At 36.3% G+C, this 16,256-nt stretch overlaps 1 protein-coding gene across 14 annotated transcripts in view; it reads right to left on the bottom strand.

Annotated features, from left to right (window-relative positions):
- Window positions 1-16,256, bottom strand: part of ARB2A (ARB2 cotranscriptional regulator A) — a 419,471-nt gene that overhangs the window by 21,156 nt on the left and 382,059 nt on the right. For 7 of the 14 annotated variants that reach the window (XM_077864600.1, XM_077864524.1, XM_077864528.1 and 4 more), the window contains one exon: window positions 7,348-7,529. The exons of 5 other annotated variants lie outside the window; for them this stretch is intronic. In XM_077864600.1, coding sequence (XP_077720726.1) covers window positions 7,363-7,529 — 167 coding nt within the window. In that variant the 3' untranslated portion in view covers window positions 7,348-7,362. Of the gene's footprint in view, window positions 1-2,839; window positions 2,992-5,032; window positions 5,074-7,347; window positions 7,530-16,256 lie in introns of those variants that run through there. 2 more of the 14 variants (XM_077864526.1, XM_077864532.1) reach the window with 2 other exon arrangements.

The raw sequence follows: 16,256 nt of genomic DNA, 5'->3' as shown, positions 1-16,256 counted from the left end.
TGCTAGTTTGACTCTGCATGTATCAAGGGAAGGGGAGGAGCTGGGGGTGGGGGGGAAGAGAGAGAGAGAGAGAGAGAGAGGGAGAGAGAGAGAGAGAGAGAGAGAGAGAGGATGAACTGCAAAATACTTTCCTTATTTTAAAACCAAACCATGGGACACCTGGGTGGCTCAGTGGTTGAGCATCTGCCTTTGGTCAGGGCATGATTCCGGGATCCCCCCACAGGTGTCGCTGCCTCTCCCTCTGTGTCTCTCATGAATAAAGTAAAATCTTAAACAACAACAACAATAAACTAAAACCAAACCAAACCATTTACTCGTTCAAATATCCAAATCTTCTGTGGTCCTCTTCTCTCAACTGTGGAGTCTACTCTAAATGATATTTTTTTGGGGCAGATGGTTTTTCCAGAGGTTCTGGGGTTAATTTATACCTTCAGACATGTATGTATTGTATCCCAGGCACTATTTCTTGGGGCTGAGGATGCAGTGGTGAGCAAGATATGTAAGGTTCCACTCTCATGGCATGTGTGCTAGTGCACGAGACAGACAATAAACAAGTAGACTGGCGAACATGGTAATTTCGGAGTCAGAATGCTGTGAAGAAAACACAGCAAGGGGATGTGAGGAGAAAGATGGAGGAAGATGGTGGGGGGATGAGGAGAGGTGGTCATCAGTTTAGACTGGGTGAAGACTTCTGACCTGAGACCTGAATGGCCAGCCAGCCAAAGGTCTGGGGCCAGACTACCGTAGGCCGAGCTCTGGAGCAACAAGAGCAGGCACGCTGAGGAGGGAAAAAGCTTGTCACAGTTGAGAGGCTGAAAGGCTAGGGTGACTGGAGCATTGAGGGGGTGGTGGTAGAAGAGGATTCATGGTAGGCCGCCTCCAAGCCAGGGGAGTTATCCAAGGCCATGGTGGAAGGGTTCGATTTAATTAATTTATTAAATGATTTCATTTTATTTTATTCATGAGAGACACAGACACAGGCAGAAAGAGAAGCAGGCTCCTTATGGGGAGCCCGACAGGGAACTCGATCCTGGATCTCAGGATTAGGCCCTGAGCCGAAGGCAGATGCTCAAGTGCTGAGCCACCCTGGCATCCCGGCATCCCGGCATCCCGAAAGGGTTGGATTTTATTCCAAGTGCAGTGAAAGGGTTGTTTGTAGAGTTTTGAGCAAAGGAGAATTAAATCTGACTTGTATTTTAAAAAAGAATACGGGTTGGTATGTGGTGAAAGGTGAATGGATTATGGGGAGTTAGAATGAGGATTTAATCCTTCCTGATTGCATTTACTGACTCCACCCACCTCTAGAGCATTCTCCAGGCTCACTCCTCTACATACTTCGGAGTATAAAATCCACTTACTGCTAGTTCACATAAAGAAGTTAATAATATAGTAATAGTAATACGCAGTATGAGTTGAAAGAGATCAATAAAATGCCATTTCCAAGAACTGAATACAAAATGGAGTTGAACTAGGAAAAGCATTTTCCTAACACTGTGGCTCTGGGGTGAGGAGGTACTGGGATGGGGAATATGCCGTCATGGCATTTCATTTCTGCAAGCAGTCCAGAGGAAACTGCTGGGCTTACTCTCCGTGTAGGCTTTTCTACCCAGTTCTTCATTTCTGTGAATGGACACAGCTATTCCAGCTCAAAGCCTCTCAGCCACCTTTGATTTTTCTCCCCCCTTGTTTGTGGCCAGCCTTCTGATCCAATCAGTTACCAAATCCTGACAATTAGACCTCAGCAAAGTGTTCCCAATCCCTATCGTCCCTTCTAATTCCTCTGTTTTCACTCTAGATTTAATGACCTATCATTTAGAATCCAGAAACTTCCTCCTAATTTCATTGCCTTCAACCTCTTCTCCTCTATCTTGTACCCTGCTTGCTATCAGATGAAAAATTCTAAAGTATCATTTGTGTCATGTGCCTCTTCCTCTGTTCAAAAATATCCAGTAGCTCTCCATGATCTGTTAAATTAAGTAGAAATTCCTTAATATGGTTTAAAGTTCTCCACTCTGGCTCCAGCCTTCTTTTCTGAGTTTATTTCTCAATTCTTCTGTAAGTATCCACCTGTCTCCCCAGGCCCCACTTAATTGACATTTTTAAACTTTTTCAAAATCTCAGGGACTGGACACCTGTGATTCTGAAGTTCAGTCAAAGAAGAAATTATCACGGTAAAGTTCTGAAGAGATGGGTCAAATGCAGATTGATAAATATACCTTTATGTTGAAGTACATATGTTAGCTTCTGGAGTTAAGAAATAAATTCCTCTAAGATTGGAATATAATGACAGTTGGATACTCTATAACTGAAGCTGAAGGAAGTAGAATGTTTTTCTTACTCACTCTAAAAAACTGATGAGGCGATGATCCACAGTCCATTAGTGACTAGCTGATAAGCACTGACAAATACTCAAATATCTTCTAGATCTCTTTAGCTAAAATGTGCTTATCTAGGAAATACAATTTGCTAGCTTCAAAGGAGGTTTAGAGGAGTGTTAGGACTGGGAACTCTTAGAAGACTTTAACTGTAGTTGTTCAAGAGCTTGTATTCCCAAGATGTCGTTGGCTTGGTCTCAATTTAGATGCAGACAGAAACAAACCAAATATAAAAGAGTAAAACATAGAAAGAACCGTAGATAAAATCTTATCCAACAGTTTCATTTCACAGGTAAGAGATCTAAAGTTAAGAGAGGCTGTGATAGGCCAAAGGCACACAGGCATTTTGCTATAAATATAGCTAGTATTTACAAATCAGTAAAACATTAGAATAATAAAAAATTTCAGAAGATGTATGCCTGATTGCTTTAAGATCAAGTTCAGGGCAGCCTGGGTGGCTTAGCGGTTTAGCGCTGCCTTCAGCCCAGGGCGTGATCCTGGAGACCCGGGACGGAGGGCCCACGTCGGGCTCCCTGCGTGGAGCCTGTTTCTTCCGCTGCCTGCATCTCTGCCTCTTTCTCTCTCTCTGTCTCTCTCATGAATAAGTAAATAAAATCTTTAAAAACAAAAAAAAGAGATCAAGTTCAATATTTACTTCCCCTAATAAGCTGTCTTTGGTTAGCTTTACCCCATACTAGCCACTCCCTTTCTTTATGTTTCAGTATTTTGTATATAGTGTACACTCTATTATCATATGCCTGTTTTGCTTACCTAGTTTTTCATATAGGAAAAATACCTTGCTTTATCTCCAAAACCTTTGGTGGAGGGTAATGCTTCAAAACATTTTATTCCAGGAATCATGGTTGAAGATTAATAGATGTTTGTTATATAAACAACAGTCTGGAACAGAATTCACCAGAAAACTGATGCTTATTAAATGCTATTAAAAATATAATAAGGCAAAGGATCATAAACCTTTTCTGTGGTTTTTGCACTATCATAATGATAATTCCCATTTTGAATTTAAGGAAAAGGAGGCATACAGAAGATCATGGCAGTAAAAGCTTGTGAATTTAGAAAGCAAAGTGCTACTGGCATTCTGAATACAGAGATAAACCACTGTATGAACTTCTGTAACCACACCATCATTTGTACTGCTGCGTCAGGCTTTCAAAAGCAAACGTGTTTGTTTTGCAGGCAACAGAAGGAGGAAGAAAGCAGAGAGGACGGAGGACGTAGTAGTTATTATAGATTGCCCACGTCACTTAAATTATTTGGAATTGTACTAAAGCCTATAGGCCAATCTGGGGAGAACTGATATATTTACAATACTGAACTTTCCAATCAATGAACATGACCTATTTTGCCATTTACTTAGATCATCTTTAATGCTTTTTAATGAGGTTTTATCATTTTCTCTATTAGAGAATTTGACATTCATTTTTAGATTAATTAAGCTATAATTACACTTTTTATTTTGAGATAATTGTAGATTCATATGTACTTGTAAGCAATAACAGATTCATCCTGTGTCCCTTTTATACCTTTCCTCAAAAATAATATCTTGTAAAACTGTATTAGAATATGATAGTGCTCTAGTTAAGATACAGAACATTTCCATCACCACAAATATAACTCATGTAGCCCTTTTATAGCCATGCCTGCATGCCCCTCTCACACCCCTGGCAATCACTAATCTATTTTCCATTTTCTCTAATTTTGTCATTTCAAGAAGGTACATAAATGGAATTATACAATATGTAACCTTTCGGGATTGGCTTTTTCACTCATCCTAGTTCTTTGGAGATTTATCCAGGTTGTTTTGTATCAATAGCTTGTTCCTTTTTATTACTGAGTACTATTCCATGCTATGGATGTACTAGTTTGTTTAACCATTCACCTGTTGAAGGACATCTGGGTTGTTTCCAGTTTTTTGGCTATTATGCTTAAAGCTGCTATAAACATTCACGCACAAATTTTTGTGTGAGATAATCTTCATTTTTCTGGGATAAATGCCCAAGACTGCAACTGCTGGCTATATATTAGTTCTATGCTTAGTTTTTAAAGATACTGCCACACTATTTCCAGAGTCACTGTACCACCAGATGGCCAACCATGTCAATGTAACTGAGTTCCAGGAAAAGCTGGACATGAAGGCTCAGGTGAGCTTCCCTGGTTTGCAGTACTCCATGTGTATTCTCACACACTGTTGTTGAAAGAAGACAGCACTCTTTGTGACTTGACTGGATGAGGGCCACTGGAAACTCATCCTTGGAACTTTCCTACACTGTGACTTTCATGTCTCTTCCTCGACTGATTTTATTTTATTTTTATTTTTTTTATTTATTTATTTTTTAAAGATTTATTTATTCATGATAGACATAGAGAGAGAGAAAGAGGCAGAGACACAGGAGGAGGGAGAAGCAGGCTCCATGCACCGGGAGCCTGACGTGGGATTCGATCCCGGGTCTCCAGGATCGCGCCCTGGGCCAAAGGCAGGCGCCAAACCGCTGCGCCACCCAGGGATCCCACCTCGATTGATTTTAATATATACCCTTTTGCTATACTAGACTGTCACTGTGAATGTAACAGCTTTCAGTGAGTTCTGTGAGTACTTCTGGCAAATGATCAAACCTGAAGGTAGTCTTAGGGACATCTTGTTGCAGTTGGTATCAGAAGTGACAGTGGTCTTGGGACTCTAGAAATTGATATCAACAAAAAAATCTCACTGAGATTTTTGACAGGAATTATGTTATACCTGTACATCAATTTGGAGAGAAATAACATCTTTACTATGTTGAGTGGTTGCACCTTCAAACATGATATATCTTAGCTTTGCTTTTTAGTGCTGCATATTTGGTGACGCTACTATAACTGGATCTTTAACAGCTTGTCGTTGGCATATGGAAATACAATTGACTTTTGTATGATGATTTTGTATCCAGCAGCCTTGCTAAATTATACCTTTCTCCAAAAGATTTATCTGCAGATTTTGAATTTTCTAAATAAACAATAATATCATTTGAAAAAACTACAGGTTTTTTTTTTTTCTAATTCTTAGAGCTTTTGTTTCCTCCAGCTATAACTTAAGGAAAACTTTTAAAATAGCCTCAACTGTATTTATGCCATTAATTATTGAAATGGGTAAAACATCACACAAAAGCAAATTATTATAAATAACATAAAACTGGCATGAAAACACCAAGTTTTCTATTTTGATTGATTTCTTGATGTTAGACTTAAAAAAGACCTAGCTCTGTCAGGTAATGTCATCTAGTTGCTGACTGTTGGTCATGAAAGCTCTCTGTTACCTTAAAACAGACACTGACAGCTTCTGGAGTGTCAGTTACTCTCCTACACTGTGATTTCTTTTCATACTAGTTAGTAATGGAGAAATAGACTCTTTTTGTTCCCTTCAGCCTCCAAGCCTAGAGTTGCCCTCACGCTGTCTGGTAATACTTTAATTTCCTTACCAGTTCTCTCTCCCAAAGATTTCCTCTCTGAGTATCGTAAGTGGAAAAAAAAAAAAAAAAAATCCCAGGATGCAACTGCCTTGCACATGGCAAGAATCTCTAAAGGATCCTGAACTTATTTATACAACAGCATTAGTACATAAAGAATAACATCTTCCATTCAGATAAAGATGCATTGATTTTTACTTATATATATTTACAAATATATAAACATAGTAAATTCCTACTATGGACTAGTTTAGAAAATGACACGAAAACATATTGGACAGAACTGATTACTAAAGACCACATAATATTTCAAATAGGAAAAATTCATGAGCACTTAAATTAACATTAAGTTCCATTAGGGACTGATTTACAACAAAGATTGAACAGAACCAGATATGGCTAAATAGTTACTACAAAGAGTTATGAAAATTATTTACATTTATAATCCTTACTGAATTTATACTGAATTTCATTTTAAAAAAATCCAAAACTCTAATTGGGTTTTCCAGACAGATTCTTTCTTCTACAACTGTCCAGAAGAATTGTAGGCTGAAATTTTCATTATTGCTCAAGGAATTTCTTCTCAGGAATTACATACTTGTGGGTTTGTAAATTCCTTTCCTCTCCTCTCCTGTCCTCCTCTCCCCTCCTCTCCTTCTCCCCTCCCTTCCTTCCTTCCTTCCTTCCTTCCTTCCTTCCTTCCTTCCTTCCTTCCTTCCTTCCTTCCTTCCTTCTTTCCTTCCTTCCTTCCTTCCTTCTTTCCTTCCTTCCCTCTTTTTATGAGAGAGAGAGAGAGAGAGAGAGTAGGAGAGGGAGAGGGGAGAGAGAATCTTAAGCAGGCTCTATGCCCAGTGCAGAGCCCAACTTGGGGCTTGATCTCGACCTGAGATCACGACCTGAGCTGAAATCAAGAGTTGTACACTCGGCTGAATGAACCTCCCAGATACCCCTAGGTTTGTAAAAACTTTTCATTGAGGTTTGAGATGCTGTAATGGATGGAAAGTATATTTTTCATGAGTTACAAAATTCGGCAAGTACCTGTTATTCTCACTTCTTTGTTTTGCATACTGGCTCTAAGTAACATTATAAATGTAATTATCATTTAATTATAAATATAATTAAAAGGTACTTCCCCCCAAGTATTTTATTTTTGACTTTTTAATTAAAATATTTTATCTATTTATTTTAGAGAGAGAGTGTGTGAGAAGGGAGAGGGGCAGAGAGCGAGAGAGCATCCTAAGCCGACTCCACATTGATCAAACATGGGGCTTGATCCTAGGACCCTGGTATCACGACCTGAACCAAAACCAAGAGTTGGGTGCTTAACCAACTGAGCTACCCAGGTGCCCCATCCCTGAGGTATTTTCAAATCCCAGTGAGAATTGTTACTTGGATCTTGTTAAAGTAGCAATGGATAGGCTTGATTTCCCAAATAATCTCACATATATCCTTTGGTATCACTGATCGGTGGATAGAATCTATTATTTTATTTCTACTCCACAGACAAAATTTTTAAAAGATTTTATTTATCTATTCATGAGAGACAGAGAGACAGACAGAGAGAGGCAGAGATATAGGCAGAGGGAGAAGCAGGCTCCATGCAGGGAGCCCGATGTGGGACTTGATCCCAGGACTCCAGGATCACGCCCTGGGCAGAAGGCAGATGCTAAGCCGCTGAGCCACCCAGGTGTCCCTACAGACAAAATTAAAAAAAAAAAAATTTAAAAAGTCATATTGATGGGAAAGTCCATGAATCCACTTACAAGATTAACTAAGGTGGAGGATTCATCTGCACAGTAAAAAAGAAAGATGTTGATTATTGAAAAAAAGATGTCTTCAGTTAGTCAGATTTCAATGTTTCTGGGTCAACAATTATACCCATTAGTAGAAAAATGAGGACTGTGGAAAATTTGCCTAAAAGAAGTTGCAAATGAAGGAAAACCTAGCTTATTAAGACAAAAGCACTTTAGTAGTTCCATTATTAAAGAATGCTATAACCCATATACTAGAAAAAATATATTTACAAGTTGTGAAAAGGGGGGCTAAAAGCTATATACTTTTACACTAACACACTATTAAATAACCATATGTCTTTATGGTGATTTAATAGTAAAAGAATTTAATAATATTATGTAAGAAAATAGTAGCAGAATTACTTTTGCTTGCTTATTTAATAGTTATTTATCCGTATCTGCTATTGAAAAAGGCATCTGAGATTATATATATATATATATATATATATATATATATATATATATATATATATATAATAGGGCAGAAGAAAAAGGAGTAAAGAACAAAAGGAGTAAGAGAAATCAGATAATGGCAGGCATAAGGTGAGACTAATTCATAAGACTGACTAATACAAAGACCTGTACAATTGCTGGATGATGACCAATTTAAAAAAATTATTTAAATTCAATTTGCCAACATGTATAACACCCAGTGTTCATCTCATCATGTGCCTTCCTTAGTGCCTGTCACCCAGTTACCCTGTCCTCCTGCCCACCTCCCCTTCTGCAACCCTTTGTTACCATGACCAAAATTTGACTGAGCTTCCTATTAACCAATACAAAGAAGGTTATACAACTGATCACGATGCACTGTATTTAGGTGGTAAAAGCAAACCAGTTGTGGGGAACAGCTGTTTTTTATACTGGTGTCCTTGGTGAGGACTTACAACACAACACTACAGAGCAACTTGGGAGAAGTAAATCAGAGGAGATCCAAATGATGTGTTTTAGGTGACCTGATAGTGTGTAATAGCTTGGCTTGTTCAGGAGAAAAATTAATCATGTCTAAAGGAATGGATGGACTGTAGCTCCTTTATACAACTTGGTTATTTTTTTTAATGTTTTTTTTTTAAAGATTTATTTACTTATTTTTATTTATGATAGACACAGAGAGAGAGAGAGAAAGAGGCAGAGACACAGAAGGAGGGAGAAGCAGGCTTCATGCCAGGAGCCCGACAGGGGACTCGATCCTGGGACTCCAGGATCGTGCCCCGGGCCAAAGGCAGGCGCCAAACCGCTGGCCACCCAGGGATCCCCAAATCGGTTATTTTTTAGATAGTTGTATTACTTATATTTTTGCCCAATAAGATTTGAGCAACAGAAAGTCTGAGGTTACATTCTCTGGCAGAACTTGGGTGACATTATTTTTGCTATTTTGGGGCCATCAATATGCTTTAATATCTACTCCAGAGGTTATGAAGCCTAACCAGGGTATGTGCCCAATAGATGATTCCTCTATCTATAAAAAATAGGGGCTGGGCAGCCTGGGTGGCTTAGCGGTTTAGCACTGCCTTCAGCCCAGGGCGTGATCCTGGAGTCCCGGGATCGAGGCCCACTTCAGGCTCCCTGCATGGAGCCTGCTTCTCCTTCTATGTCTCTGCCTCTCTCTGTGTCTCTCATAAATAAATAAAATCTTAAAAAAAAAAAAAAAAGAAAAGAACTCTTAATGTCATTGGTTAGCTCAATATTCCTAAGAAATCTGTGTCCCTGTTCTTTCTTTAGATTCATATCACTATCGTTTTTGCTAAAAAAGCAACTCATATGTGTCCCGACTGAGGGAAGTGAGCACTTGCTCTCAGCTGACTATGGATAGCCATCTTTCATAAACCATAAATGCAAGCCTATTGAAGAAAAAGCCTCAAGGTCAGTGCTTCTAACTTTAGACAGCTAATCAATAGGTCATTTCCTAAACATGAGGCTTCTGTGCATCCACTCCAGATCAGTACTTTTAAAAAGAATAGTTTTCTTCCAACATATTGCAATAAGCTTGTTGTAGACTTACAACATCTTCAGAATGTTGTAAAAGAAATCTTGTAAGAGAAAGCAACATTTTCACTTTCATATAACTCACGTCTCTTCCTCACATGAAAGAGCAGCTAAAAGGATGAAGGGCAGCATGGCCTCAGTGAAATATGCTGAATTGTAAAAATCTTGATTCTCGTCTTTAAAGGTGAAATAGTGAAAATGTTAAGAATCTGGGATGACATAATCCCCAAGACACTGAAATGTAGTATCCACAGTAATTATTAGAGAACATTTTTTGAAATTCTGGGAATGATTTTTGCTTAAATTTTAAACTTATATTTTATATATATGCAAGTCAAAACACTGCATTTACTTTATAACTGATAGTACTTTGTGCTTTATTTTAGATTTACCGTGGACCTACCTAAATTATAACAGTTCAAGTTTTATGACCACAGAGAAAATATCCAACTTATTCAGAAAAGTGAGTATCTTACAAATTAAAGTTATAATTAAAGAAAGCAGTTCTATAAAAAAGAATTTCATTAAAAGTCAGTGTTACTATTCATAACTCTGGATTTAAAAAATTCTTTTCTCATAGTTCAGACAGCCTTGTGGACAGTGATACTAGCTCATAATTACATATTTAAAAAGAGGATTATGTACTTAAAAACTATCAAATTATATAATAAGACAAATAAGATGTATCATTATGAAGTATAGTAACTCTGCACTTTGAAAAATTACCCCTAAAAATAACTGGATTAATCTTACAAGGCAAATTAAAACTTCTGGATTAAAATTACTTTAGGTTTTCACAAGGGGAAAAATAAGAATCTTTATATTTCTTAATCTAACTATTCTTGTATTATTCAATAACCTATCAAAAAGGAAAAGAAAAAGAAAAAATCTTACTTTTTAATGAGGTCTTTGGTTAAACAATTTAAATAGTGAAGTTTTAGGCCCCAGAGCAAGACTATACAAATTTAAAACCGCTAGAAATGTTGACAGATGCTTAATTACAGTGTTACATATGGTGGAAAACATACACAATTTGAGTGGATATTTTTATGAACAATTATCATTTAAAACAACTTTGGAAATAAAATTCATTTGTGACTATGTCATTCTTAATAAAATTGTTCTCTTTAGTCAGTATTTTCTTTTTTCTACTTACCTAAATTCATCACAATTTTTGCAAGTAAATTCAAACATGAGGATATTCTTTTGGTTAGCAATTCAAGTTCCAAATTTTCTTTTATTAAAAATATAAAATTTAGTGATAAATTATGCATAGTGATGTGATTCTGAGGTTTTAGACTGAGAAATGAAAAGCACTGATTTGAATGTATTCTAAGAAAACGAACCCAGAAGTATTAAATTTAAAAATAAATTTTATTTTAAAAATAAACTTCAAACTCAAAAAAAGTTGCAAAAATAATACAGTTGACTCCTAAATATCTCTAACCCAGATTTCCAATTTTTAAAAATATTTGTGACATTTGTTTTATTATTTACTTTTTCACTTTGTGTACATATATACATATGTATATACACAAATACTATTTTTTCTAAACTATTTGAGAGTAGGGTATAAATATCACATCCTTTAGTATGTATTTCCTACCAACAATGAAATTCTGTTATGTTATCAAATTCAGATTTTACACTGATAGGATATATTTTTTACTCTACCATTTGTATGCCAATTTTGCCAGTTGTACATAAGGCATTTTGTCTAGCACAGAATAGAGTCCAGGATCACATAGTGAAAACTATGAAGGTTTATTTTTATTTATATATTTATTTTTAGAAAACTATGAAGGTTTAATAATTATTTCCTTTTATTTTTTATTTTTTTTAATTTTTATTTATTTATGATAGTCACACACACACAGAGACAGAGAGAGAGAGAGAGAGAGAGAGAGAGGCAGAGACACAGGCAGAGGGAGAAGCAGGCTCCATGAACCGGGAGCCCGATGTGGGATTTGATCCTGGGTCTCCAGGATCACACCCCAGGCCAAAGGCAGACGCTAAACCGCTGCGCCACCCAGGGATCCCATTATTTCCTTTTATTTTTCTTTCTTTTTTTTTTTTTTAATAGATCTTTAAAAAGATAGTTTCATTTGGTTTCAATTTGAAACTTCAGAATGACAACACAAATTCTATCCCTATGTTCTATGATAGTTTTAGTCAATTATCTGCATAAAAACATAAGAATATGATGAAAATATTCCTGTTTAAGGAATATCTACCAGCGACTAACAAATATCCATTTGACTCTTTTTTATAAAGAAGCTTGCAATTCAGAAAGAAGAAAATTCCTGACTATTTCAAGGCATGCCTTCCTGGGATTTCCTTGCTAGCTCTTGGAAGGTTATTTGAATTAAAATTTAAAATCAGTCAAGTATTCTATTTGCTAGAAATTCTAGTAAAATATTTATTTGATGGAGAGGAGACTGAAATCAGTGTCTAAAGTCAAGTTTCTAAAATATTTGAGGCTTATATTCAACTATGACAATTTTCTTCCATACCCATTAGAAAATACAGAATTAACTACATACATGGTTGCTGATGGCCTAGAAATAGTTTACACAGCTGAACTGAGGGACTTAAAATTTAAGATCTATTTCTGGCTACTCTATCAATATGCATGAAATTCTAGATAAGCCATTTAACTTTGATTTGTCCCAAATTCTCTATTCCTAAAAGCAGAAAAATAATCTGCCATACAGATATATTGCTAGGTTTTCAGTCACTCTAGTGAAATCATAATATTAAATATATCAAAGGTTACAAAGAATCATGATAAATATTATAAAGAGTAATGATAAATAAACTATGCCTGGGAGGGCAAAGAAAGGATTTTACTGCTTAAACCTATGTTTGTTGTAAGAAAAAGTAGAAAACATGAAAGAAAAAAACCAGAAATCACCAGGAATTCTACCAACCACAAATAACAGCCTGGAATAGATTATTTTACTCATTTTTTCCCTATACATAAGCACACGTTTGCTTGTTTACAAAATGCATTACTTTAATAACATAAAAAACCATAGTTCAACACAAGTACATTAAAAATACTATACTGAAGGTTCTTGTTCTACTAGTCAGTTAACCATTGGTAATAATGATAAACTCTGGACAAAATATAACACATGGAAGAACCACCTAAAGCAGATAGATACTGAAGGAGATTAAACCTTTCAATTAGGGGATCTGCACTGGGTAGCTCTTCACCCCAAAGAATTTTTTTCTGCAAGGTACAGAATGGTTAGAACCCAAGCAAAAGGCTGCAGTTATTGGCCTGCCGTGTCCAGAGATGGAACTGGGGGATACCAGAACTGCTGGAAACTGGGAAGGGAGATTCCTGGGGGGTAAAAAAGGAGCCAACCACAGATGGGAAGTTCGAAATCCATGTACAAGTTGTTTTCAGTTGAATTCTGAACTGTGTTTGCAGGGAGAAGACTCCAAGGAACTGGTAGAAGGCTGTCAGTTTAGAGAGGCTGGATTAACTAACCCCTTGGTCTTTCCACTGTGAAACCCAGAAGGAGTAAAGATAACCTGTCAGGTCCAAAGTTTTCACCTAAACCTAAGGGAAAAACTCACCATAACAAAGTGTCAAACTACATCTGAAGAAACTCGAGGTCATTGACAGAATCGAAAAAACTCAACGACTCACCACCATAATGTCCATATAATAAAAACTTACTAGATACGCAGGAAAAAAAAGAGTAAACAGTGATCTGAAGTGAAGGGGTGGGGATGGCAGGATAAAACAATAGAAATGGACCTAAAGATGACCCAGACACAGGGCCTGGCTGGCTCAGTGGCTGAGCGTCTGCCTTCATGATCCCGGGGTCTTGGGATCAAGTTCCACATCAGGTTCCCGGCATGGAGCCTGCTTCTTTCTCTGCCTATGTCTGCCTCTCTCTCTCTTTGTCTCTCATTAATAAATAAATAAAATCTTTAAAAAAAGAAAAAGATGACCCAGGCATTAGAATTAGCAAACCAAAACTTGAAAGCAATTGTTATAAATATGTCCAAGAACTTAAAGAAATGGCTCTAATGAGTGAAAGATATTTTAACAGACAAATAAAAACCTTAAAAAAAAAGCCAACTAGAAATACAAGAACTTCAAAGTATAGTATCTGAAGGGAAAATTCACTGGCTTGACTAATACCCAACTGGACAAAGTGGAAAAAAAGCTTCAGTGAACTTGAAAACTGATGAACAGGAATCATCCAAGCCAACGAAGAGAAAGAAAAAAGATAGTTAAAAAAAAAGAAACAAGGTCTGAGTGACCTGTGAGACAACATAAAGCCACCTAGCTTTTGTGTAATTGGAGTCCCAGAGGAGAAGAAAAAAGGAATAGGGAAGCAAAAACATTTGAATGAATAATATCCATGAATCATAAATTAGGTGAAAAACATTAATTTATGAGTCAAGGAAGTCCAGCAAATGGTGAACAGGATGAATAAAAAGAAAAGCACATAGACACATCATAGTAAGACTACTACAACTCAAAGATAAAAAATCTTGAAAGTAGGAGGGGTGAAAAAGACATTAGTACATACAGCAGAATAATGATACAGGGGACTGCTGACTTCTCATCATGAACAACGAGGTCAAAGACAATGAAATGACAACTTAAAAAAATGAAAGAAAAAAACGCCTCATCAACCCAGAACTCTATTTCCAAACAGAAAAAAAATTTGTTTTAAAAATTAAGAGGAAATAATGTTAACTCTGCTGGAATTAAAATATAAAAAAAGAGAAAAAAGGCAAAATAAAGATATTTTCAGGTAAACAATAAAAGGGAGAATTTGTGGTCAGCAGATCTGCACTACAGGACATGCCAGAGGAAGTTCTTTAGGTTAGAGAGAAATAATACTTGGCAAAACTTCAATCTACAAGATATGCCCAGTAATGGAAATGGTAAACCTAAGGGCAAAAATAAAGACCATATTCTCTTCTACTACGAAAAAAGTACAATGGAACCTTATTTTTTATTTATTTTTACAAAGGAATCTTTTTTTTTTCTTTTCTTTTTTTTTTCTTTTTTTCTTTTTATGATAGTCACAGAGAGAGACAGAGAGAGGCAGAGACACAGGCAGAGGGAGAAGCAGGCTCCATGCACCGGGAGCCTGACGTGGGATTAGATCCCGGGTCTCCAGGATCGTGCCTTGGGCCAAAGGCAAGCGCCAAACCGCTGTGCCACCCAGGGATCCCCCAAAGGAATCTTTAATGCAAAATTTATAACAATGTATTCTGTGGTTTTAGTGTACATGGATTTAAAATATATGCCAAGAGAGGCACCTGACTCCTGATTTAGGGGTTGTGAGTTGGAGCCCTACTTTGGGTGTACACATTACATAAATAAATAAAACTTTAAAATACATTTAAATATAAAAATAAAAGGGTAGAGGATAAATGGAATTACAATGTTGTAAGCTCCTTACTTTACATGACAATGTACAATGTTAACTCTGAGTAGACTATGATAAGGATGCAGAGATCAACCTTTAATCCCTAGAGCAACCATTAAAAAATAACACAAAAATGCATACTAAAATGACTTTTAGAGCAATTAAAATAAAATACAACCCCCCCACAAAACCCAGACAAACAGAATGCAAATAACATACAGAGAGACATAAACAATGATATCAATAATTACATGAAATTTAAATGGACTGCTTACTCCAATTCAAACTAAAATGTAAAAGGCTACAACACAAATGTTGGTAAGGATATACAGAAACTCAACTAGAACTGTCATAAGAGTGCAAAATGATACAATCACTTTGGTAAAAATTTTAACAGATTTTAATAATATAGATATATCTACCTCATGACTTAGCACTCCTACTACTAGCTATTGATCTAATAGGTAAGAAAACAAATTTCTACAAAAAGGCATGTAAGAAAAATGTTCACAGAAGCTTTATTCATAATAGCTAAAAATTAGACACAGTCCAAATGTCCATCAACAGGAGAAAGATGAATAGATACATAAATTGTGATTATTCATCAAACTGATACTACTTGGTAATTGAAAAGAACTACTGATACATAAAACAATTTGGATGAATCTCAGGTGAAAGAAGCCAAATACAAAAAAGTATAAGCTCTAAATGGCATTTATGTGAAGTTTAAGAAGAGGCAAAAAAAAAACAAACCCTATGGAGATAGGTTAGAACAGAGGTTTCAGGGGTGAGGTGGGAGGGCAAGGAGAACTGACTGGAAGGAAGAAGAAAATTTTGGAGGTGAGGGAAATGTTCTATATCCTTAACAGGGTAGTGGTTACAATGGGTATATACATCTTTCAAACTTCAACAGTTTCTATACTGAAGATCTGATCATTTCACTATATGCAACATTCATATTTAAAAAAGAAATAAAATTTAATATACTTCAAAATATACCTCAGATAGAAATATAATAATAAAAGCACCATACTTAATAAAAGAATATAATAATATTTAATTTGTGTCACTGAATAAAATTTTTTGCCTAGGACATATTTTTCATCTCTGGACAAAATCAGGAATTAAAACCTCCTGAAAGTACTAGCTCATTAGCCTACACCAGTTCTTTCTTTTCTTCCACAGTCCTCAATGATTTAAAACCTAGCAAAAGAATATGTCTGTATTAATTGG

The sequence above is a fragment of the Canis aureus genome, chromosome 2, assembly GCF_053574225.1.
Source record: "Canis aureus isolate CA01 chromosome 2, VMU_Caureus_v.1.0, whole genome shotgun sequence".
NCBI lineage: Eukaryota > Metazoa > Chordata > Mammalia > Carnivora > Canidae > Canis > Canis aureus.
This window is presented reverse-complemented; position numbering and strand designations above follow the sequence as displayed.